At 41.1% G+C, this 25685-nt stretch overlaps 1 protein-coding gene across 2 annotated transcripts in view; it reads right to left on the reverse strand.

The window, feature by feature from the left end:
- The window catches only part of CREBBP (CREB binding lysine acetyltransferase), a 99599-nt gene that overhangs the window by 67003 nt on the left and 6911 nt on the right, over positions 1-25685 (reverse strand). For both annotated transcript variants that reach the window (XM_074158484.1, XM_074158483.1), the window contains exon 2: positions 17856-18568. In XM_074158484.1, coding sequence (XP_074014585.1) covers positions 17856-18568 — 713 coding nt within the window. The remainder of the gene's footprint in view (positions 1-17855; positions 18569-25685) is intronic.

The raw sequence follows: 25685 nt of genomic DNA on the forward strand, positions 1-25685 counted from the left end.
CCTACTCTTCATTTTTGCAAATTACTGCCACTGAAACAAACTGCCAAAGACTTTTTTTTTCCCCGGTTGAAGTCCACCTTAAAAAAAAAAAAACCACAACCCATTAAAAAAAATCTGAAAAGGTGGAAAGACTTTTCTTTCTTATCTGGCAATCCCTGAAGTAAATACGGGGACAAAAACCTGGAGGGACCATACACAAGACGAGTTTATTAAAGGTCATAGATGTTCACAGGTTTTTTTTTAAACTCAGTTTTGCCTCGGAGGAGTTAAGCTTATTAACAGGACTGTGATTTCCAGAGACCAGGAGAAGCGCACAACACAGCACAGGAACTGCTCTAACCAACTCTTCGCTATTTATAACAGTTTTCAACCAAGGCTGGGATCGACGAGGAGTTTTAGCTGCAGAACCTGAGGCCAAACAGCATTAAGATCGGGAGTGTTTCAGAGCCATTACTGGTAACTCGAGGTGCAGCTCGGCATTAATTCCGGCAGCATCCACCTCCAGCCAGCGCAGCCAGGGAGGGACTCCAGCAAAGCCAACCACCGGCAGCTCCTCACCACCACCGGGAAGGCAACATATGGGAGGAGGAAGGAAAGGAAGGACCAGGCAGATCCCCTGCAAATGCAACACTGAAAGGCGTCCGAGCGTGCATTAACCGGCATTTCCCGGTTAATTATCTGAACATTAAGATCAGGTGACCTTCCGTAAAACTTTATCTACACCACTAATTGGAATCTCAAAAAACGACTGGCAAATATAATGAGATGACTGAGCATATAGATAGTAAAGATTTTACACCACTTATTCATTCTGCAAACTGAAACCAGCGGCTCCCAAGCAAACGAGTCAGAAGGCTCAAGCGCTGCGGCTCCTGCCTCTGCCCCCAGGTTTTTTCCTGTGTGAAATGAGGGGGCAGGCGGGGGAAAGGCAGATACTCAGAAGACCTTTGTTTTTATATTTCTGAAACAGAACTCTGATCCCCAATTAGGTAGTTCAGGGGAAGATTACTAGGTAATTACAAGTCATCAAAGAATATAAACCAGCAAGAACACAGGAGTTAGCAACCTGGTAAGAATGGTCATTTTCACATGGGACTCTGAGCCATCACAAAGACTTGTATTTTGCTTAAAGTTTGTTAAATCTATTTTCCTGAAAGGAATGACAGCAACAAAGCAACCCAGTGTGAGCTGTTCCTTTTTCTAGCTGCGACGAACGGGCACGGATCTGTATCACAGGCTACTCAAGCTTCAACATATCAGCGTGGTGGCCAGTGTGTTTCCCTTACCACAAAAGCAGAAATCTCCTCTCTGGAAACCTGGGTTATGTTGCGGTTCACTCCTATTTTGTTCTAAGCTTAAGGATGTTCCCTCTCCCCTGTTGTCTTCTCCTCTCTATCAGCTCATCTCCCTTCTTCTCTGCCTGATGCAACCACCACTTTCCGCAGGCCACGTTCTCTGCACCCCATCCCGGGGTGGCTCCTTTCATCCCACCTCCTCCTCTGGCAACTCACGTTTTTACACTCGTGTTTCTGGGTTACAATTTTGTGCAACTCTTGCTTCTTTCCTGTGGTCACAACTGCAAAGACTTCTGATGGACTAAAGTAGACTTTTCCACAAGCAAAGGGTTTCTACGCAGCGGTTCCATCAACTGCAATGGGGGAGATGCGGGGGTGCTATAAATCCCCCCCAGCACCGAACCGCAAGCCAAGGCTAGAAGTTCCTGAAGAAGTAACAGGATTAATGGAGGACACCAGCTTAAACACGTTATTTCTACTCTAAAACAGTTCTTCTCAGAAATACGATAATGCTACTCTCCTTTAATGGGAAAGATGCATTTAATTCAATAATTCTGCTATCCCAGAAAGACAAGCAGATTCTGTTCCCTGTCACTATGGCAACTCTCTAAGATACTGGAATCTATTACTGAGCGTGGATAAGAAATAGGGTATTTCACTCTACTCTCACAAGCCCAGGAATGTACAAAGTTCTGAGCAGAAAATAAACAAACTTAAAACCTTTGTTTAGCTGCCTTGGATGACACAAGCCATCCCCACTGCCATGTTTTGAGCAGCAGGTGAGGGAGGTACTTCTCTTTGGTTTGCTTTTTAGTTGTTTTCAGAGCAGAAGAGCAATTCAATTTACTCCAGTTCCTGGAGTGTCATAGATATTATAGATCAAGTCTGGGACCAAATCTATATCCCTCGTCTGATGGTGCGACTCAGAGCTGATATAACAAAAACGAGAAGTTCACCAATCTAATCTAAAAGATACCTGACTGGATCTTCACACGATGCCTTTTCTTCCATTTTTAAAGCTCACTCTTTTCTTCCCTTCTTTATCACTGCTGACATCCCACAGTACTTCTTCCTCTAGCCCACCATCAGGGAGCTACTCCCTCTTTGCACACAAAGCATCTAGGCCATAAATAAATCCTGAACTTTCCTCCTAACTCTAAGTTTTTATTAACTGTCCCTTCACCTCTGCCACTACAGCCAGTTCTCTCATTCAAGCAGTCAGAGTTACTTCATTACCACATATTCCTCCGCGGCTCCCAGGACACACAACCAATACAACACGCTGCAAAACCATTCACTGTCACAGGCACGCCATTTCCTGTTCACAATCCCTTTCTGAGCTTCCCCTCCAATACGCTGTCATAAACCACAGACCGTACACGCTTCTGCTCCTCGCTATCCCTTTTCCTTTGGGAAACTCATCTTTCCTCTGCTGCTTCAACCTGCTTTTCACTCCAGGGTTTCCAAACTTAATAAAACTGTCTGGCAGGACAGGCTGAGCTCACTGTCACTTTTCCTGCAAGAGAGAAACCATCCTCATTCGCAGGCACAAGCCAAGGAGCAGCACCTACCTCTGACAACACTCCTGGTTTTCCATCTCGCACCACCGCTGCCTACAGAAAGTTAATGCTAGGATTTTTATTTTTTTATTTTTTTTTAACATTAGTTGGTCCAGACAGATTAGTCCAGAAAAAAAAAATCTCAATCCTCATCTTTAACTTAAATGTTGTTTTTCATTAAGTTTTGAAGCACTGACTCTTCTGTACAAAAATGGAAGAAGGTTATTCTGGCCAAGTATTTAAAACCAAAACAAACCAATAGCACCAGACGTGGACTAGCCTGACAGCAGAGAAAAAAAGAAAAAAAAGAAAAAAGGAAAGGTTGGTATGAGAATCAACTCAAAGCAGCATGGGTTTAGTGGAAAATAAGCCTGGCTGAAGTAATCTGATTATGATCCAATCCTGTAAACTAAAAATAGTTATCGTTAATATTCAATTCAGTACCTACTACATTTTTAACTAGAAAACAGTCCTAGAAAGAAAGGAAGCAGACTAGACGAGCTTGGCTGGGCTTCGAAAGCTGCGAATCTGCAAAGTGCTTGAACAACAAATGTGAGCTCTCAGTATGACAGGAGGTACGAGAAGGCGACCGGGTAAGTGTAAAAAGTGTAAAGCGACATCTTTCTGCATTTGGCTTGATGTGAATGCTATTGTAATGGTGATGATCACCCTGCATTAGCTCTTCACGAATAGTACGTAAAAGTGACAGGATTCAGAGAGGCCTCAAGACCTATTTAAAGGACTAAAGGGCATGAAGGCTACAACAGACAATCTAATTGCAATCTAAAAGCCCAATTTATTTAGCTTACTATTTAAGCTTATTAATTTGCTTATCTTACTGAGGCAAGGACTGAAGCGATCCTAAAGTACTGGCTTTGGGAACAGAAATGTTGTAACACAAGTATTTTCTATTTAGCAAAAATGTATCAACAGGTAAGCGCTGAAGTTCTCTAGTTTCAAAGTAAAAACTATTAAAAAATGTAAGTGACCAAATACCACTGAAATCCTTAATTTTAATCTAATCTTTTATCTAAATAGTGTGTGCTTCTAATCAACAGGAATTAATTCACAAAAGCCATACGGCCTATACTCAGAGGTATCATGTCTGACTTTGTATCACTGTCATTTTCATATGCTTAATTCTTCATAAAATGGAACCTAATAATAGAAAGGGAATTAGAAGTTCCCTTCTGCTTGTCTAGAGACAACACAGAAAGGTGAGAAGGAAAAGTTATCTCAGGAAACAAAAATGATCTAAGACCTTGACCAAGCTGCCAAGTCCATTAACCAAACCCAGAGACAAGTCTCAAAGTCCAGGCAGGCAGAGGTGCAAAACAGGAGCCAAAAACTGCATTAAACTGGTGTGTCCCCCTCCGCGCCGCGGAACCGTGTTAGACTGAGCGTGGCCCAGAGCAACTTCAGCTGATTGCTCTCCTAACGACACGGGATCGGAGACAGGGTGGGCTGCAAGACAGCATTTCATTCATTCGCTCAATCCAGCAGCAATTAAGTTGCCTCTTCAGACAGACGCTGATTGCGGGATCACAAAACCAGTTGTGGTGTTAGGTAGGTACCCTAAGGAAACGGGGCTTGAGCAATGGCGCTGTCACAATCACCGTCCCATCTCCTCTCCCCTTCCTCAAATCAATTTTTCTCTAATCACTTTGGAAATCACTGGTCAATTTGACCCTTTTTTTTTTTTTTTTTTGTTAAAGCTCTCACAGATAATTAAGTTCCTAAAATTGCTGAGTAGAACGACAGAGGGGTAGATTATGACACTCGGATATCTAACATCTCCAGGAAGAAAAGGCACAAAGACCTCTGCCATTCCCCACCGCGTTTCGCAGCAGCCAGCGTATCCAGGGCTCTGAACGAGCCCCCGGTTATTGCCAGCCTTGTCCTGTCAGCACCTCAGGAAGATTATCTGAGGACACGGGAGGGAGCTGAAAGCACGGTCGGAAACGGCTTAGAAGACCCTTGGGGAGGGGTGCGGTGAAGAACTGCAGCCTCCATAGCGGCAGTGTGAGGATACACAGCCAAGCTACGGCTTATGGCACCCTCGGATCTGTTTTTGACAACAGAAAAATAGGAAGGGCAGAGCCCTTTTTCCCCACCAAACTGTTCCCATACCTTGGAATGTGACAAAATTGTTATAGGAGGAAGACGCAAAGAGCCACCACTATCCTTATGTTATTCTGGACCTAAATCTATGATACAAAAGCTAAAATCAATTTAACTGTAAACCCCAGATTAATAATTTAAATTATTTCAGAGAACAGAACATGCATGTCAATTAAGAAGAGAGAGAGCAGAGACATCTTAGATATGATCTGCTTTGATAAAAGGCCAGATCTTCACAAACTAACAGTGGTGTTGAAGAGTTGCATACGTGAGAGCTTGTCTGCTCAACAGAACGCAATGCTCTAGGAAGACATATTTGTCACTCACTACTGCTTTCTTCTAAATCCCTTGTATTTGCAAGGAAGGACGTTCCCCCTACTTCCTCCTGTTGTTATCACTGAAACAACCCAGTGCGAAATAACATACTGAATGCTGAGGAGACAGTAACTAGTTCCTCCTTTCAAAATTCAGTTTTCTGAATGGCTGAGCTGTAACTCCCGAGTTATACCACAAACAATATGCTGACAGAGCAACGTAAGTAATCCAACCTTTCTAGAGCCACTGCTACTCAGCATCTCACAGGCTTCATGCAAAATCCCCTATTACATCACTAACATGTTGGGGACACTTCTCTCTCTTTTCCCCACCCCCCTCAATAAAAAGAGCAAGCTGGCATGAAATGGAAGTTCTGCACTTCCCACTGCGACCCACAGATCCAAGAAGCATCCTTTGGGTTTGCATGAACAGAATTATTTGGTATACAGCAATATAATGGTATATTATACGTATGATACACAGAAACGGTTTACTGCTCCTGCCTCCAAGCTATCATTGTTGTAAGTCACTACAGGACAGGAATGATTCAAAACTTCTTCTGTACTTGCTGCCACCAAGCCACGCAAATCTTTACGTTCCTCTTCTACGGGCCTCATCAAAAACAGTCAACTTAATACTCCATTATTGGCCTAAGCCTTCAAATGTCCTGTCAAATTACTACACCAACTTCAATTCCAGGCTTTCAACAAGCAACTTGGTTAAAAAGCTCAGTATTTTGTCCCTCTTCTCTCTTCCCATCCATTGAAATGTTTTTGCTACCAAGAGACGTGCCACCTTGCTTGGCTTGAAGAATTTTAACCTTCTTCCTTTTGATTTTTCTTATCTTTCTCTCAAGACAAGGAAATTGAGCAGTCAGGTTTCTCAGACTTTGGGAAGTTATCAATGAAAGTATACAAAGTACTGTGAGTGCCAGAGTAGATCTGTTCTAAGTAACGGAGGAACGTCAGAAATTCAGACCAATGGACAATTCGGCTGCTTTTAATACTGCTAGTAATTAGCAGTGAAAGGGGACAGAACCGCTTTCAAAAGGCTTATTTCTGCTTTCCAGTGTGGTAACTCAACGAGAGACAGAGACCTGTGCTCTGCCATCTGCACCGCTTCACCACCGGTTCCCAGATGAGTTTAACACACAGGAGTTCCAGAGCTATTGTGATCTGGCACCAACCACCTGGAGTTAATCCCTCCTCGGTTGCCGTGTGCTATTGCCACCACTCAGATCCACGTTCAGTACAAAAGAGCAGCTTCTCCAGCCAGGCACACGTTGAGGACTTCGCACTTTGGACTCTTATCTGCCTCTGGTATGAAACACAAATCTCTGACACGAAGCAAGGTCCACCTGACCGATTAAGGCTCTCCGAGAAGCGTAAAAGACAGGTCCATTGGGAATTCACGTTCATTTGCGAAGTGGGAAAAGACAGGCTTTCTTTACTATGTTGGCATCATCTTCTATCTGTTTACTGACAAAAAAAAAGTTAAGTCTCTACTAATTACTATTTCATCCTACTGTAACGTGTTCCAAAAGAAAGTCACCATGGTGCTCGGTATGTATATGCCAGAGGGACAGATGGAGAAGCAAGGAAAAGATTAATCATTTTATGGCAGAAAGCCAGTGGCGTTACCAAAAAAAAAAAAAAGCGAATTCAGTTTCAGTGCAAGAATGGTGGCGATCCCATTAGTGCAGCGGAGGTGAGAGCTCCTCACCTAAACCAATCTGCAGATTGGGCAATTTGACAAAAAAAACCCTAATTTAAAAATACTCACTTTTATAAATCAGTGAGTAATAAGAATGCCTTAAAAAACTAACGTTTCAAGAATCAGTTTTGAGAATTAAATGATGATCTGGTTAGCAGCGTTCAGAGGAAGCCTGTCTTGTGGTGGAAGACTCCACTCTGCTCTAACAAAAGCCCACCCCAACAGGTTCATGAAGCATTTAGAGTGTGTAAACTAACTCAAAGAAAAACACTCAAATGCTCAGGAATAATTGTAATTAACTTCATCCTTTATTACAGGAGGAAAGATTGTGTAAAGCTAGAAATAAAATTTTAAAAATCCCATTAAGAGGAAGGCAGGTGTTTTATTACCACTTGTAATAAGATTTGAAAACCTCTTGCAAGCACTTCACTGAGGTCAAAGACAAATTTAAGTAATTCCAAGGCAACAAGACCACTTAAAAAAATGTACAGACGTTTCCACATAATTACTGAAATACAGAAGACAGAAATTCGTGGGAAAACGCTCTTTACAAGCGAATGAATATATAGAGAACAAACTCTTTTAATACGTTTAACTAGAAATTAACCTTTTCCAGGGGAGAAAAAAAAAAATGCCTAAAGAAAGAAGATGTCTCCAAAATTCTGCACAAGCCGGAGGGCTAGTACAACAGAATATACTATAGGAAGAATCAAAGTAATTTCTGCACTAAGCATCCCTGTTGTACTTACAAATCAAAAATAAAGCTCAGAAGGCTTACTCTGTAATGAGTGTAACCTCTGCAAATAAAAACTTCAAAGCTCTAATGGATAATTAGCCACAATTGATCAATGTGTTCCAATTGCTTCAAGAGCTTCTATGAGTGCCAAGCAGAAAAAGTGGCTTTCTTCAGATAAACAAGAACTATTCTTACTCCGTAAGAACAGAAAGTTAACCCGAACAGCACAATTAACTGAAGACGTTTCAAAGGTTTGTTTCATCAAGAAAATCTAGTTTGGACACAAACAGTAATTGAACAAAGACTTAAAAAGAGGATATCGAAAGACACTCGAATATCCCCATCCTCCCCCAATTGCTATACTTCATCACCATTAAGATAAATGCAGGTTTCTAAACCAAAAGCAAATCTCAACACAAAGTCTGTGCTTCTTCCTTTATTTTCTGTATCTAGATAGGAGCCTTTTGAGATGGACCCGACAGGCCACAAAATAATTTACAGATGTGTCTGCCGGCACCTCAGCAGTTCTGAAGCTCCTATAGTTGGCCAGAGACAGCCAAGTAAAAGGAGAGCACGTCATGCTCCAAAAATTTAGTATTATAAGGAATAAACTGGGTTGGTAAGAAAAACAGTAGCACTATTTCAAGAGATTCTTTCCCATTTTTCTCCCAGAAGATACATTATGAGAGGTGGGGGAAAAGTTCTACAGAGAAACAGCAGCAGGAAAGTTGTCTCAAAAATATAATGAAAAGAGGGACTCTGTTTCCTTTCTTTACGGTATGTCCTTTCCTTGGCAGACATGAATCCTAAAGGAAAAGCAGCCACACTGAAGGGAGAGATTGTGTTTCTAAAAGAAGTAATTATTCTATTTCAATCCAGAAGGGGGGGGGGATCAAATAGACACGAAACAAATTTACACTAGAGGTTACATTAAAAGAAAAAAAAAATAAAATCAATATAGCTTGCTGAAAACAACCACTTAGCAAAAATACCATAGCCTGCCATTAACAGTAGCTAAGGAGAAACATAAATAATTTACACTGTTGAAATAATTTTTAAATAACTTTAAGAGCCAAATATGTTTATTTTGAAGCACCACACTGACGTGAAGAGCTACCTCGAAATCTCCAGCCTTTCTGTAGAAACAGGCTCTGCTTGAAGATTTAATTCACGTGAAGCTATCAAGAGGCTTCTCAACAGGTTTTTAAAGAAAGTATGATGGTTGTCTTTGAACAAAAATTGAACAGTGTGAAGAAAACAGGCCTAAACACACGCTTCTCACTGAAGCAGCCTGCACACAGTACCATCCAGAAATTGTATTTTAACCCAAGGCGCCCAGTATCAGACTCAGGAAACAAACACAGCTCGTTCCAAGAGCAAAATCCCACCTTCGACTCGTGGCGTTCTAACACATTTCTACTTCCAGGGTACAAAGATCCTCCCATAGTAAAGGCGGTTATTTAATTTAGGCAATTTGCCAAAAGTTTCAAAGGGCACTTGTTTTGTTTTGTTTTGTTTGTTTTTAAAAAATCCCCTTAAAAAAAGAAAGAATACCTACAGATAGGACAGATTATGCTGCAATCCCTCTGAAAACACAAAACCCTTCTTGCCTCGAAACAGCAGCATCTCTCAGAGACTGCTAAATAATCTATTTACTGCTCTCTTCCAAATGTCTATTTCATAGATATTTTGGCAAGGACGTTCCTATATTTAATGTGCTGCATTTGCATTATGATTCATTCTAAACCAAAGGTGCTACTGAACCCCTTTTGTGGCACATTATGCTTCTTATTTGCCAAACCTAAAGCAGATTCGTACGTACGCATCCCAAAGAATACAGCTATCACTCTGGGGCTCGAGCACCTTTAGATTGTGTAGGTATTAAGATTTCCAGACACTACTTAGAGGGAGTTCTTGTAGCAACAGGAGTTCAAAAATCATCTGAAGTCCTCATTCATCTAAATCTCAATTCTACAAAGTATTTCTGGTCTCAGAATTAAAACCTTTGCTGGGATTACCTATAAACAGTTAAAATACAAACAATAAACTTAGTATGCTACAGCTCGCCCCAGTCAGGGCAATTTCTGGAGTAAATATTCTTTACTGTAGTGGCAAGAAGGAGGGTGGGGAGGAGAAACGAGCGGGTGCAATTCACGGTTGATGGGGAAAGGTGCAGCAAACCATCTATCGATGCCACCCACCCAAACGGACTTAGGCTTCCAACCGAAAAACAACAGCTATTTTCTCCAAACATCCACCAAAAAAAAGGGAAAAAAATCTATTATATTTTGCCATTACTTGTACTGGGCCCTGCAAAGTAAACTACCGAATGTGTCAGTAGGAATTCAGAAATGTTTTTTTGAGATGCAGGGGAAAGTGTATAATGAAACATCCTTTCTACTTTAAAAGTTAACCTTTAAATAAAGGTGAAAAATAGCCTGCCTGCTACAAAGTAGACTTGGGCATGCTCTGCGTAGCCTCTTGCATTGAAATTTCAAGCCCCTAGCTAAGTGAGGGGATTTCAAAATTCCAAAGTGCAACTTTCAAACATAATGTTATATTTTGTCTGAGGGTGGAACCTGTCCCATCTGTACTTTCACTTGCGGCAGCCACAGACAGAGAATCGCTGCCCCTCGCTGCTTCTCCACTCCAGAGCCATTCTTTAGATAGGTTGGCACCGTATACCATGCTATACGTAATTTTCCACATTTCCTGCACTGCCTTTTTTTCTAAGGAAAGAGAGCACCAGCACTTAGTTTTCAGACCATAATACCAGGTGTCCTGACACATTTCTGTGTGTACTTCCAATTACAGGATTCCCGATATAATCACAGCTCATTGTCAAGTGCAAATACCAAGGTTATCTTTTAAGTAAGGAGAAGTTTTGAAACTTGCTGAAAGGTTCTGTCACCAGAAATGCTCCCATGCAATAGTATCTATAGGTATGATCGGTCTCTATTAGGAAAATTACTACGACAAAGACATTTCCTTCTGACTGAAGTAGCCACGCATTTCATAACTTCTACACATCAACATTTAAGTTGGCAGGCTTTCTTTCCTCTCAACATCCGAGTCATTTTTTACCTGTGTATTAAAAAACACCCCAAAGTACGAACAGCAGCAGGAAGGTACGTGAAAACAGCCTAAAAACTAGAAAGAAATCATTTCAGTCACATTTGTTAGTAAGGGCTTGGAAGTTTATTTTGTCTTTTTAATAAGCCTTCTAAAACGCTGGAAATCTTGGTTTTAATCTGTGGCTTCCAAAAAAACCACAAACAACGCAGAGGATCCATTAGATTCACTTCCAAATCCTTCTTTCAGATACGCTACTCGGAAATAAAACAATAAAAATCGAAGAATTAAAAGATGGTAACCAATATGATTCAGAGTTAATAACAAAATCCTTAATGTTTGTGTTGCGTTACCAGAGTAGAAGATAGTGGCACAATTCTACTCTGAAAAGTTTCATTTCATTTCATTTTTGTCTAAGCTAAGGCAAGTGAACAGAGAGGGACTCTGTAACTGCCCGAGTTGGAAGCAGAAGGAGGGGAAGCCCCGGGAACCTGTCTCTTCCGTTTCTTGCAGCGTTTACCTTGCAGCGCAAGAGCCAAACTGAACCCAGATCCCTGCTTAAGCCGCTGATAGGAGCCAAGTGACTATCACTTCAAAGATCTGCAATGACATTGCACAACTGCAAATGAAATTTAACTCACGTACTAGAAATAGGAAACAACTCAATTTCAGGTGCCAGGAGTAATAGTTGTGGTAAGCGAGCTTTTTAAGTCACCAAATCTCTTCAGTGTATCAGAGTAAACTCATCTGTGGAGTTCCACTTTGCACGGTCATGTTTCAAAACAAAACTGCTTTACAGATATTTTAAATTTTACTACGAGTCAATGAGTTTTTCTGTTATGTGTTTCCATGTATTTATATCCTTCTTCTGTTTGTATTATTATAAAAGCACATATGTCTCTTCTCAGTAAAAAAAAAATAAAAAATAAAAATGCCGTTTTGGTGATAGTTATTCAACAGAGAACCGAGCGACTACGGTCAAGCCTGGAATATTATTAAGAGTCCCCTGAAACTGGGAAGCAGCGTTATTTGGAATAAGATTCGGTCTGGCTACTTGCGATTGCCAGAGGCATGGTCTGCTAGGAGACAGTCAGCTTGGCAGCCTCCCTTGGACAACTTAGGGGATGAGAAGCAAATTAACTGCAAGTCATGTTAAAACAATTCAGGCAGATTCAGACAGATTGAGAGTCACCAGAGAAACAAACAGCACCAGCAGTTTTGCTAAAACACACAGAACTGCAAAGGAATGAGAACATCTTCAGCTGACTTAATTCACAATCAGCAAGCGTATCTAAATCTGGTACTTTGCAATATCAACTGGGGAATCTGCTTAAATAAATAGTTTGCTTCATTTTTTTCTCACTACGAATTTTCCTTAGTACAGATTCCTCAAAACACTGAGTTGAGCAACACACCTACATACACAACTGAAGCCCTGTATCAGAATTCTTGCTCTTTAGATTTGTTTGTTCTCTTATTAAATTTACTCAAATTAAACTAACATCCAATACCAAAACACCACTCAGTGAACAACTACAGGGAGCAAAACTGTAAACGTGCTTGTCAGAGGCATATATATTATATATACACCCAGCCCAGAAACAACAAATAATGGAATTCAGTTCTTTTATAGCTCAACAATAAAAAAAAAAAAAAAAAATTGAGACAACTGGTTATTCTCTTGGTAGACATAAAAAATGGTTTTACTGTTTTCAGTTCACTTCTGGTAAGAGTTCCTCCTCTTTAATCTGAAATTTCTCCTACTTGAACATGTGGCTATTTTGACTAAAAGTTGAAAACATGCACTATTCAAATGAATTAGGCCAATACAGATACAAGAAAAGACTGCTCTGAATTTGTATGCAGAAATCCAGCATATTAGATCTATTTTTGCAGTTAAGTGATATTTTGAACCTGGAAGATTTTGGTGCCAATCCTACTACTGGTACCAACTTCCAGTTAAATACATAAACGCACAAGGAACACTCATCACTCGTACGCAGCACTTTGTATCTAAACTCATTACTACCAGATCATTTCCTGAAATACTCCATTGGAAGATCTGCCAGGCAGAACAACTTTTGCTATCAGTTTCTCCCTGTCAGGCAGGTTCTAGTTTATATCAATACAAATATTTTCCTTTAGAGTTTTCAAAATATGTAGAATGAGGTTACTTTGAAATCTACAATCTTGAAAAGGCATTTTACAAAAAAAAACCCCAATAATGCTGTAATCATCATAACTAGGTATGAAAATAAACAACCACTTTCTCCTGAGTTCTTTATAGATTCAGACTAAGACCTGACCAAACAATTACATCCTTTTACTGGGAATACAGAGCCCAGTAACACGTTAAACTGCACCTTTCGGAAAGAAAACTAACCTTGTGTGGGTTTAACTAGTCCTATAGAGAAAACCACTTTGGAAGGAACCCCCTGGCAACATGCAGTTTCACTGCAGGTCACAATCAATGGCTTCTGCAGATCATCAGCCCCGCACAGCTCCAGGATTTTTTTTCCCAAGTTTCTGCTGCTGGGTACCAGCATAGCTTTATTGGAGTGATACGGCTCTGAAGTTACTGAAAAAAAGGTGATTCGTTTTACAGAATTATATAAGGAGGCATTACACCTCGGAAACACACGAAAAAGAAAACACTCAAGAGTCCTACTCACCTCAGTGGGACTTTACTACGTCTTAAGGGAAAGAGCAGAAGTACTAAACAGGCGAATTACTCTCCAGAACTCTTAAGAGAGCGAGCAAAAAGGAAGTCTGAGAAGCATACCAAATAAATGGGAACTTCCCAAGATTTCCCTCTGATTTTCCACAAGCTTTGATAGCAATATTAGAAGGAGGGGAATGCAACTCCACGACTATATAACATCTAACCTGCAGAAATACAACTTCAAGCTCCAGCTGCCAGCCACGACAGACTATACGAAGGCTTCACCTCCCTCATCTGAAAAAGATGAACTCTCAGAGCAACTGGGCACAGAGCAAGCTTGGAACCAAGTGCTCATTTCTATGGAAGCACCAGACCATCTGCTTGGCTTTTCTACTGCTTAGTGTTTGACAACCGACAATCTTAAAAAAACAAGTCTAATTTATAAAGATTTTTCTAGATGGTTTGAACACGTTTTCTGGACTTAATGGACTTTACAAAAAAACGTGGTGCAACACAAAAGGACAATTCTGCTACTACTGGAAATGCCAAGATGATCTGTTCCTCTCCCCTCTCCAAGCAATAGTTGTTCAAAGAAGAATCCTTCTGCTCTTTTAAGCAGATCTCTTAAAGAACTGCAGTCCAGTCAAATGAAAACTATCTTTGTAGTGTCCTCCGAGGAAACAGGGCCACAATGCCACAATTACAAGCAAAATTGTTACAGGAAAGGGGTCTGGTAGAGAAGGGAGCAGATATATACACAGTAGCATAGAAGAGAGATTCCCTCAAAGGTTTCCAGAGGATCTCAGACAAGTCAAAATCACAAAGTAGGAGCTCAAAATAAATCTGAACACGCAAATTGCACGGCCAATGAAGAATTCAAATCCTTGCTATAGTAAGTTGTTGTATCTTGAAATTCACAAAACCTTCTCCGGGACGACTCTAGTCCCTATTTCCAAAAATATTCTAGGCTGTCAAGAACACGATATATACTCCCAAGAAAACACAACTATGGCTTTAACAGCCACTCTTTAACTTGTATTGACAGGCTGCTTCTCCTGGAGAATCATATGAAATCTACTAAATCCTTTGCTCATGTCTCTATAGATTGAGGAATTACTTTGCTTTAATCTTTCCCTACCAACGGAAAAACATTTGTCTTTGATCAAGTCAGCACCTTACGGCCCTCTGACACTGAGAATCACTATTTTTCATTTGTTTTCAATCGGTTAGGGGTAAGGTTTATCTGCCACCTTTGGCTTATGAAAGCACACAATTATGAGTTTGAGTTACCATGCTCATTTCTGGAACACTTTTCATTCTTTCAAGAACTGCTATAATGGCAAGTCCAGCTCAAAATTAACAATATTGCCTTATGATGCTCTGGATGAAATGAATCCCTGCTATTTCTGAGAGCAGGTGAAAGGATCAGATTCTGAATATTCTTTCCTTTTTTTTCCTCTTACTGGTAAGAATGCTTATAAAAACATACCACAAGAAAGAAAAACAGAAAAAGCAATGGACTTTCCTTGGGCAGTCATTTACTAAAAAAGGATTAGAACAAACCATTAAGGAAGCAAGGTCTTGCCCAACAAAACTGGTCCCAAACCATAAAGGGTCATGATTGCCTACACACTGCATGTAAACACACCGCATTGAGAAAAACGGGCTTCTGAGCTATACTTGAATGCGGTTAATCAGTGATGCACATCACTTATTCTAAACATAATGAGAAAATCTTGGTTTAAAAAGTTCTTTTTGATTTTTTTTTCTGCATTTCTATTTCACACCTCCTTCTTTCCCTTAGGATACAGTGCTACAGTCACCGCCTAGAGACGTTGCTTCCAGCCTTGATGCAGCTCTTCCAGCCTGATGGCAGCTATATTTTAAGCCATTTAGTCTTAAAATTTAGTATTTAAGTTGCTCGTATTCACTATCAGGTAGATCAGCTGCCTCACCACTTTTATTGCTGCTCTTCCAATCTTTTAAGCTGTATACATTAAGTGGCAAACATCAGGGAACAGGCAGGGAAAAAACAAACTAGCCCGCATCATCCTTCAGCAGAAACTGCAGTTTCAGAAGAACAGGAACTCACTGAAATGTTTCTTTACTTTTCTTAAAAACTTTCATCACAACCGGAGCATCAAGAAGAGAAAAAAGCTAATACACAATGATGGCTGATATTCTATTAGGACACTAAACTGGGGGTGGGAAGAGACTGGAAGAGGATGCCAATCCCCAAATGCCTATTGAAAAGAATGGCAAAAACGGAGAATGCTTCTGCTTGTCAGGAGAAAAATCAGGGAGCAAGTAATTTGTTCCAAAATGGAAACAAAATATTGGGCTCACTTGCTCTTTTTTTACAAAGAGAAAATTAGGACATAAAGAAACAAAAACTTAAAAAAAAACCACCCCAAACCAAAAACCAACATGCAATGCTCTTGTTCAGCATGAGACAAAGCCCTGGTAAACACTAAATTTTCTTTTTTTTTCCAAGTTGGTCAAGTTTCTAAAACTGCTTTCTTTTAAGTGCTAGCACCTTCACAGAGACACCATTTTATTACTGTCACTAAATGGCCCTTGCTTTTCAGCTTCTACAAACAACTTCGTGTCTAAGGACTTCTAGAAGCACTAATTTTGCTCTAATTTTTTGGAAAGGCATCACCAGTGCCAAGCACAGCACTACCGACAAGGGCTACCTAATGATTTGCGTAACGGGGATGCTTCCACTGTTCTTTTGCAACATATCCCTCGTCCAAATTAACTTTTACTTTACTTCTTGAACATAACGCTGAGAAAGTCTAGGTCACCTTCCCAAGCTGGAGAACCGCATTTGCAGCTGGCGTCAGGCTAAGACTGAAGCCCTTGAAAAATGGAATTTGTCTGAGTGCTGGCCTATTCCTTACCAGGGGTGGGTTTGTTTAAAATAAACCAAGACATCACAGGTTCATACATACTCCACCAGATGAAGACCTCTGGCAAGTCCCTGTGGGGTAATTCTACTTGAGTTAGTCCCCATAGAAAATTAGCAGTTTCACCACGTAACTGCATAGCGGCTACGAAAAATCTACTCTTAGGAACTTTCATAGCCGTAAGTTTATAGAAATAAGCCAGCTCATTAGAATCTGTCACTCTTCCCACAAATTTCAAAGAAAACCAATGAAAGATAAGTTGATTTTCCTTCTGTGAAGACCAATTTGCTCCACACAACAAATGCAGCCCATTTGGAGGCTGGAGACAGCTATATCCACTTTCACACACTATGACCTTCCCTCAGACCACAAACATCTCTGCCTTAAGCAAAGGCGTCCCCTTCACTGCAGAAAGGACATTTCTTTTGGTTTTTACTTTAAAAAATTAAAATTAACTATACAGTACTCCACAACGATGTCAGCATTTCTTAGAGAACATGACATAGATTTTTATATCCGGCAATGCAATTTTTTCCCCATGATTCCTAACACATCAGTGAATTAACATTTACATGTTAATAAACTACAACACTAATGACTGGTGATGTATGAATAGATAACGTATCAGAGATAAAAAAAATTTATCTTTTTTATATCAGAACATGGCGGGTTTGCCAGCCAAATTTCAGGAAGGATTTGTACCAAAGCAACGCAGACCAGAGATGAGGCACACTTCTGGCCAAATGGAAGACAGGAGGAGCAGCAATCACAACACTTCTCTAAGCTCACCCCTGGAAAATGAAGAACTAAAAACCAGTGACTATATCAAGCAGGGACCAGAGCAGTGCCCAGGACACAGCCCAACACTTCCAGGTGTATACATTCCCTTGTCCTGATCTCCAGTGGCCACCGAATTAAGACTTCTTGCCCAGACACTGCGCTTCCCCTTCCCAGAGTTTGCATTAGCTTGGCAATCTAGGTGAGATTTGATGTTTTCAGGTAAGTCCCTCTATATTTGAAAAACATTCCCTGCTCAGCTGTTGACAGTGGTCCTTGAGGAGAGGACCAATGGCTACCCCTCTCCCTTCAACCTACAGTTCTCTAACAGTTTTCACACTGCTTTAGAAGATATTGTTGTCTGGCAGCTAAAGTGAGATCCTGCACAGAAGTAATCATCTGCTTCCTTTCTGCAGGATTATGCTACTCTTTTCTAATTCACCCTGCTAAGATCCTAGCCAACTTTTCACTTCAAGGATGCGTTTTTCAACAAGTGCTTTCATTCCTGATTACATGAGAAATACTGTTTCAATTATCTTGCTTTCGTGATATCGCTGGTGACTGAAACAGGTAACTACAGATTCCAGAAAGCGCATTTAGTTTTGTTCCAGAAAAGAACCTACTACATTTCCTAAACACCTGTATGGAGGAAAAACAAGTGCAACAAATAGAATATATGAAATGATATGTACATACTTTAGTCATTGCTCCTGTCTGTGCTGTGTTCAGCCCGGTGTGACCAGCCATCTGTGGAGATACTTGGGTTAAAGTCTCTGCCAGCACACTGCCTGCATTCCCCTGCATGGCAGGGGCAGAATATTGCATTCCTGCTCCCCTTCCTCTTCCAGCTGCCCCAAGAGATCCATTCATTACCTGCCCTTGTCCTTGCTGAGGCTGGTTCATTAAACTGTGACCAGAATTACTGTTGAGAAGGCTCTGGTGTGTCTGACTGAAATTAGTATTCATACATATCCCAGGTCCAGTCTGTGATGTTGCAGGGCTGCTCGTCACCATCCCCACTTGTTTTTGTGCTTGAGAGTTCAGAGTTTGTGACGCAGGTGTGGTAGGTCCAGAGGTGCTGGCTGCTTGCTTTGCCAGGCCTGAAGCAGAAGAGTCTCCCTGGTTTAAAGGGCTCTTACCCATAGCACCCAGATTACCGATATTGGCACTGTTCGGCTGCCCTTGAACTTGACTACCAACTCCCTGCTGGACAGGGCTGTTTGAGTTCACATTTCCAATTCCTGGGTTTAAGGAAGAGCCGCTGCCTCCCCTCAGAAGTTCGGAAAGCTGTTTGTGTTTGGAAGCTGCATCTGGAACAAGGTTCCCACCGCTGTTTAAAAGGCCCAACTCGCCATTGGGGATCAGCTCATCAGGAAGATCATTTTCCAAGTCGAACAAAGATCCAAAATCTACAAGTTAAAACAGAAACACAGGTGAGAAAAACATGAAAAACAAGTAACTAAGATATTCATCCACATTACTCTGTACAAGTCGTAAACAATGACATGATTAAGGTACATCTTTACCCAAGACTCAATAGCGTCAGCAAGCGAGCAAGGGGTCCCTGCGACACGAACTCCAGAGCCTTTCAGAAAGCACAGTTGTTGGTACATACTGTGCATGCACAACCACACAGGGTACAGCACTGGCCAGTAAGTAGTTTTTTTGCAAGATGTTTGACAAAACATTCTACCAATCTTCAGAAACTAAGGTGGCATGAATATGATGATCTAACTTCTAAATTTCTCTTGTTTTGGCTAAAAGAAGGCAGCAGAATATCAAGAGACTCTTTTTTTTTTCCTATTGATTTACCCTCCCCAAAGAGTGATTACATCACCTTCTCAACCTCCTTGAGTTAATCCCAAGCCACTGCATTTCACCCAGCAAACCTACCCCAACCCTGTAATTTATGTTTGCGCATGCCCGAAGAACATCTTCCAGCGAGCCTCCACCAAAAGACAACTCCTCCTTCAGTATTTTGATCCCAATCTCACATATGAACATATTCAATATCACTTTCTAGTCCTTGATTTGTACAATGATCCACTACCTTAGAAGATCCCGAAAGACACTCAGCATTTTCTCCTCCTAATGCCTCTCGAATCAAGTCTCAGCTCGATCTCTGAACAGCTCAAATAATTCCAATTGCTCTCTAAGTGCCCAGCCCTCATTTATCATGCCCAATATTGACAAAAGTAATCCACACACTCTCCAGATGAGCAAAATAAATCAATCAAATCTTCATTAAGCCACTTGAAGGAACTGCTCTGCCTGGCTGGAACATTCAGACTGATAAAAAGTGGTGGGTTTTTTTAAGTTGTGTTTTTTTAAAAAGGAGCAACTCAGGTTTGCTAAAATATTTTATAGCACATCATAAGCAACATCTGTGTAACAATGTTATTTTGGTACGTAACTAGAAATAGAAAGTTACTTGACTGTATATAGGTACTTCCATGTGAAAATAGAAGTTATGTATTTGAAGGCATAAATATTAATAAACATGTAAACAGACTAGCCTCAATTCATCAGTAGCCTAAATGCATCAGCTGATGAATTCAAATGTGTAGCACATGCCAGAAAAGTTTTCCAGTCCAAGGATGTGATCTAAACCAACCACTTTTTACTGTAACACAACAGAAATCAATGAAAACTTTATTTTGCCCTCCACCCCCACCCCAAGCCAGCCCTGAAAAACTCTAATCCCTCACAGTGAGCAACAAACAAACAGATTTTTTTTCCAGGTTAAAGCAAACACAAGTTATTTTCAAAAGAAGGGCATCCCAAAAGCTTCATTGTTTTAGAGTTTAACTCACTCTTCAACCACTGAAAGTTGGTGCGAGACTCGGGTTGCAAATGTGGCATAAGATCTTCCAGCAAGTGACAGCCTGGAGCACACTAACTGCATTGCAAAGAAACGACAAAACCCAAACAGCAGGTAACTTGTATCACAAAGCCAAGATGCATTCCCGACACATCTCACTGTGTTTAAATACAATGCCTTTCAGCAGCATTTCAATTTTCAATTCAACCTAACCGAAGAAAAAGGAATAAAATATTTCAGATGTGTTGCAATGACCAGCAAATTATGTAAACAGTCACAGTAAACATAAACAAAAATGATTAATTCTGCCTGTTTTGGGGCGCTCAGCAGCACGTCCTTTAGGGCCCTACATCTTGCCATCATTACCTACCGAAGTCAACAAACTCCGAAGAATCCCTCCAGGCTTGCACGACGTTGACCACGACAAAATACACCACAGCTCAGGAACAGACCTCCCATTCCCTTTCAAGCAGCGAAGTAACAAACCAACATTCTCATTAGCTAGGTTCATTAAAGTATTTTTAATTTCTCTGTTATTTGCTGCCTTTCCCTTCAGCTGTTTAGTTCACCTTTTCAGCTTGCCTTTTACAGAAATTCCTGGTGTATCTTCAACTACATTCCTTCAGGCGATGGTTCTTTCCCACACAACCTCTCAACACTCACTATGCTGCAATTTGCGTCTCTTCCTGTATATTTTGGTTCTGCTTTCCTTCTCCCAAAATGTCACTATTTTCAACCTTCCATCCATCCATCTCTAACCCCCCTGTGATGAAAACCCTGTGGCCTGTTTTCAGCACCAAGCCCCAATTGGCCACAAGCGAGTGTGTCCCCGGCGCCCTGGTCCCTCAGCGCAGCCCCCTCTCTCATGGTGACTGCAGCCAGGAGCGCCACCAAAGCCATCTGCCCGCTTGTCACCAAGGGTGGTGACACAGGGGCCACAGCTGAAGCTTTGCCTTTGTTAAACTGCTCTCATCACCCCAGGCTTGCCGGGAAGTTCAAGGTTTACAACACTCATTCAGACAACTTTTGTAAACCCCCATGAACAGTGTTCTTCCAAGCTTCTGCACTCAAATTGTTAATATTTCATGAACAAAAAGTGTATATTCGTGTGTGCACACGTGGGGTTATGGGCAGAGAAGTGACAAAACGTGGAGGGGGAAGACATTGCTGTAGCTTGAAAAGAGTTATTTTTTTCCACTTGTATTTCAAAATGGGACGTTGGGACTATAAGCCCTCAAATGTTTTTGTTTGGCTGGCTGGACTCCTAACAGTCTTGCCAGAGCCGAGGACTGGAAATGTTTTTGCAGTTTACGAAAAGAGGGAAGAAAGCATTTGGGAATACTGCCTTTTAAAACCTAAAATAATCTACCACTCTTGAGCTTCTGTAAGAAGGCTATACGTTAAGGTTAGGCACGGACAGTTTACAGCTCTGCCAGCAGGAAAATAAAAAGCAGGTAAACAGCTTAGCGCAGCGGCCGTGTAAAAATTCACTGAGTATTTAAATGTTCAGGCAATGATTAATCTTCCTGCTTTTATATTTTAATCAGAGTTGTGTATGTTAAAAACATCAACACAAGGCACATTTTACAACAGCTATAAAATACAACAGAAAACAAAAGTCTACTTGAGCGTGTCTGCAACAAATCCATAAAGATAAGATTTTGTTTTGGTGGTTATAAAAATAAAAAAAATATATATTTACACACTTACGAAAATCTGCCGTAATAAGAACGTGGCCTGTTTCTACTGGTAGCAAAATGAAAAGTAACCTCAGTCCCCTCACCCTCACGAGAAGAACACAATTGATGCCATTCTCAATGCTTCAACTATTTCTCAAAGTCAATGGCAGCTACCGAGAGTCTTTAAAAAAGAAAAAAAATATGGAGAGATGCTTTTGCCATTACATACAGTCATCTGAAGCAATGCTCAAAAAATACCTATACTGAGGAGTCCCTTTCCAATTACCGAGCTTTATACCTGTTCCGTCTCTCAAAACCCCTGCTTACATGCAACAGCCCAGAAAAGGGGGTCTTTATTTTAAAAGAGGCCAGATTAACCAATTATGCACGTATGTCCGATTGCAGTGCTCAGGAAGCAGAAGAGCTGACAAAGGCTGCGGAGACCGACCTCGCAGCGTCTGGGCTCTCAGGCGGCACTTCCGATCCTAAACCTCACACCTTTCATTACCTCCCTTACATAAAACCAAACGGCCTCTTTACAGCAGAGCGCCAAAAACCAGATAACGTGTCTTTCGGAAGGGATGGAAAAAGCACTCGGCGGCTACAACACCCCCACTCCTTCCAAAGGGCTCCTCTTCCAATTTGAGAATTTTGCATTCTTTGAGCAGCTATTTTCACACGTAGAAGATAACCACACTTGAGACACACTCTCTCTTAATTTCAGTTTTATGAGCTTAAATGTCACAGTTTTCTGCCTTCCTGGACAACACTTTCAGCAACCAGAATAAAAAAAGATGTTCTGTTTCCTTCCAAGCCTTCTCAGAAGAAAAAACTGTGCTTCTCAGGCAGAACATTTTCATCTGCATGACTACTTGCAACTGTTATCAGAAGACTCTTTCTTAATATACATAGTCAATCAATTAATTTGTTTCAATGTCACCATTTTTTTCCCTTCATCTCAGTCCGGAGAGGTGACAAACATCCTAAGGTATTTCTTCAAACGATTTATTATCTCAAACATATCGCACAGCAAGCAGGAGGAGAGCTATCAAATTCAGTTCCATTTTTTTTTCACAGCATAATCTCCACTTGAAACGTGACTGGGAGTTTTCCTGTCCCAAACTTCAACTGCCCATCCACGGAGCAGACGCTGTAGTCCCACTGCAGTCCCAGTACACAAGCAGTATTTTCACCGGACCTTTCTTTCATGCCAACATAGCTGTTACATTTCAGTGAGCCCAATTTTGTTTTGTAAGGCTTCTTTCAATCATGCCAGACCCCAGCAGACAAAGCCTCAACAGTTCCGAGCTCCAGCCATTCCCTAAAATCCAATGTCAGGTAACCCAACTCAATAGCCAGACTGTTTGGTGCAGTCAGCAATTACCGCATCCCTTCCAACCTCCTTTCCAGGTTTGAGGATTCTATACTTTATCGTTCCATAAAAGACAATTAGTGCATTTAGAGCAATTAAACAACACATTCATGGAAAAAAAAAAGTAAGATTTCCTGTAAGGAAACTTTACATTAGCGTCTTAACCTAACGAGACACGCAGAAAGACTGCAAACTGACGTGCATCTGACCTTGGCTTTCAGAAGAAGAGCGTCACTTTTTCAGAACGCGATGTTTAACAACCAGTTTGGGAAAGGCAGTGATGAGGGACCTGGCTGGGCCAAGGAGACCCTAAAGGCCGGGGGGAGGAGAGTGAGGGGGGAAATGAGAGATCCAATCGCAAGCATCTGGATGAGTCCCAACAAGTTACGGCTTGCGTAATAACAGATTTGGATATTTAACTAAATTTCTTTCTGCCCGATCTTTTGAACTACTTGCATTTGGGATGGAAAAAAAATACAGTTTGGTTTGCTCATTCCTAAGTCAGTGCACTGGTCAAAATTCAAATATATCAATACACAGAAACAGGCCTCACCTTTAGGCATTCCAGGCACCTGCCTCTAAGAAACTCATTCCAATAATTATAACAGTGCTCTTGCTTACAGACTCACAGTTGCTGAGGATGGAAGGGACATCAGGAGGTCTGTACCCAGCCCCTTCTCAAAGGGAAGTGCTCCAGCCCCCTGACCTCCTTGGTAGCCCTTCACTAAACTCACTCCAGCTCCTCCATGATCTTCCCAGCAATGGAAGGCAGGCTGACCCCTCTGTAGTTGACGGTATTTTCCTTTTAGCCTTTCTTGGAAACGGGGGTAACACTTGCCTTCTCTTGCTTTCCTGTGGCTGGGATTTTCGGGATCGGGAGACCCCGAGGGAGGCATTCGTTCTACCACACTTCCTTTGCAACTTTTTTTCCTGGCAAAGCATGATTCTCCGTAAGATGAATACCATTCAGGGTACAGACATGCAACTAAGCAGCAACGCAGTTACTAAAATCAATTACATTAGATTCATTTTGTGCATCCCAATAACCAAAAGGGACACTATCAGCTTAGAATCTAGTTAATCAGAAGTTAAAAGTAGCTTCGAGCTCCTAAAATCTCCTCCAATCCATTTCTGTAAGGCTTCAGCATCAAAGTGACTTTTCAAAACCGAAGCTCATTACACAGAGCAAACAAATCAAGAAGCTAATGAAAAAGAATCAGTTCTTTTCTAACCTCCACTGCAATACTACCAGTATTATTGATTCTGTTTTAAAAATGCTCCTGACACCAGCCCTACAAGTCAGAACGGGGAAAATTAACGTATCTATATATATACCACAACTAATGCTTGCAATAACAACTACCCGATACAGGAAAGGACAACTGTTCTCCTCCCGGTTTCTTTCTCATTGAAGTCCCAGCCTCTCTTTCCACCTGCACGTTGTGTATCACAACGTCATAACCTCAGGTTTCTCTCTACTGTACTTATCCAAATTGTTTCCGCCATCTCTCTTTTGCTGTGTTCATAACAAAAATAAAATCTGTGTTGAAGCTGCAGAAAAACTTAAAATAACTTAAAATACTTGCTTCTTTTAAAAAAACCCACTGTTTTCAGGTCTACTTCTACTACCTTTCCATTAAAAAAAAAATAAATTAAAAATAATAATCACAGAATACTTGAATGTTCCATTATTAAAAACAAAGTAGTACATGAGGGAACACTAAATGCACCTGGTACCAAAGTTAATATACATAAATAAATATGAAAAATGCATTCAGGTAATAGGCTAGCCTCTTATCTCTTCACAGATGCCAGAGGGGAAAAAAACCAAAATAACCCCCAAAACATGTGGCAGAAGCAGCCCAACAAGAGCACTCACTCTGGTCTGCCCTAGGAAGCATCAGATGGCAAATGATGGATCGACTTTGCTTTCCTCTGCTCCTACAGAGCCTCTCCACAACCATTCTTCCTCTTAACTCTTTCCCAAGGCGTCTTCGCTATTGACACTATTGTTCTTGTGAGTAACTTTAAATCCTACCCAGTAGCTTCAACAACACGGACATAACTATTGTCCCATCGCATGTGGCAACACACCTACTGAGCAAAAGGCCTCAGTAATCTACTTTGTCGTAAGAGCATAGATCTGGACAGAAGGAAGAGGAGCCAACCAATCCGCCTATAGACTGGGAGACCACCGCACTGGTAACATCAGGTTCTCGGTCACAAGACCATCCTGATGAATATTAAACATTTTAGGGTTCTTGGAGCACATTAACAGAAGCAAGGTCCCCTTCTCATCCTATCACAAGCACACACATCTTTTCTGTTGCCCTATTTTAACAGCTAACAAAACATTTAAGTTTGGGATGACCCTTTAAAGAGGAATCATCTGAGAACCCGGTAATTAATAGTGGGCATCTGCTTAAGGCAGCACAAAATGCACAGTTTGTACCAAAACTGAAGGCATTCGCATGCAAACACTCTGTTAGCTCACACAACAGACAGACCCACCGCTTCCCGTTAGGGCTGTGCCACGCTCACTGCACATCTGGGAAAAAAATCAGCAGATAACGCACAAAGATGGGAATTATCTTGACAAACAAACTTCAACCGTGGCGTTCTCTGGCCATCGACTTCTCATTAAATACACGGGT

This window comes from Numenius arquata, chromosome 14 (assembly GCF_964106895.1).
Source record: "Numenius arquata chromosome 14, bNumArq3.hap1.1, whole genome shotgun sequence".
Taxonomy (NCBI): Eukaryota; Metazoa; Chordata; class Aves; order Charadriiformes; family Scolopacidae; genus Numenius; species Numenius arquata.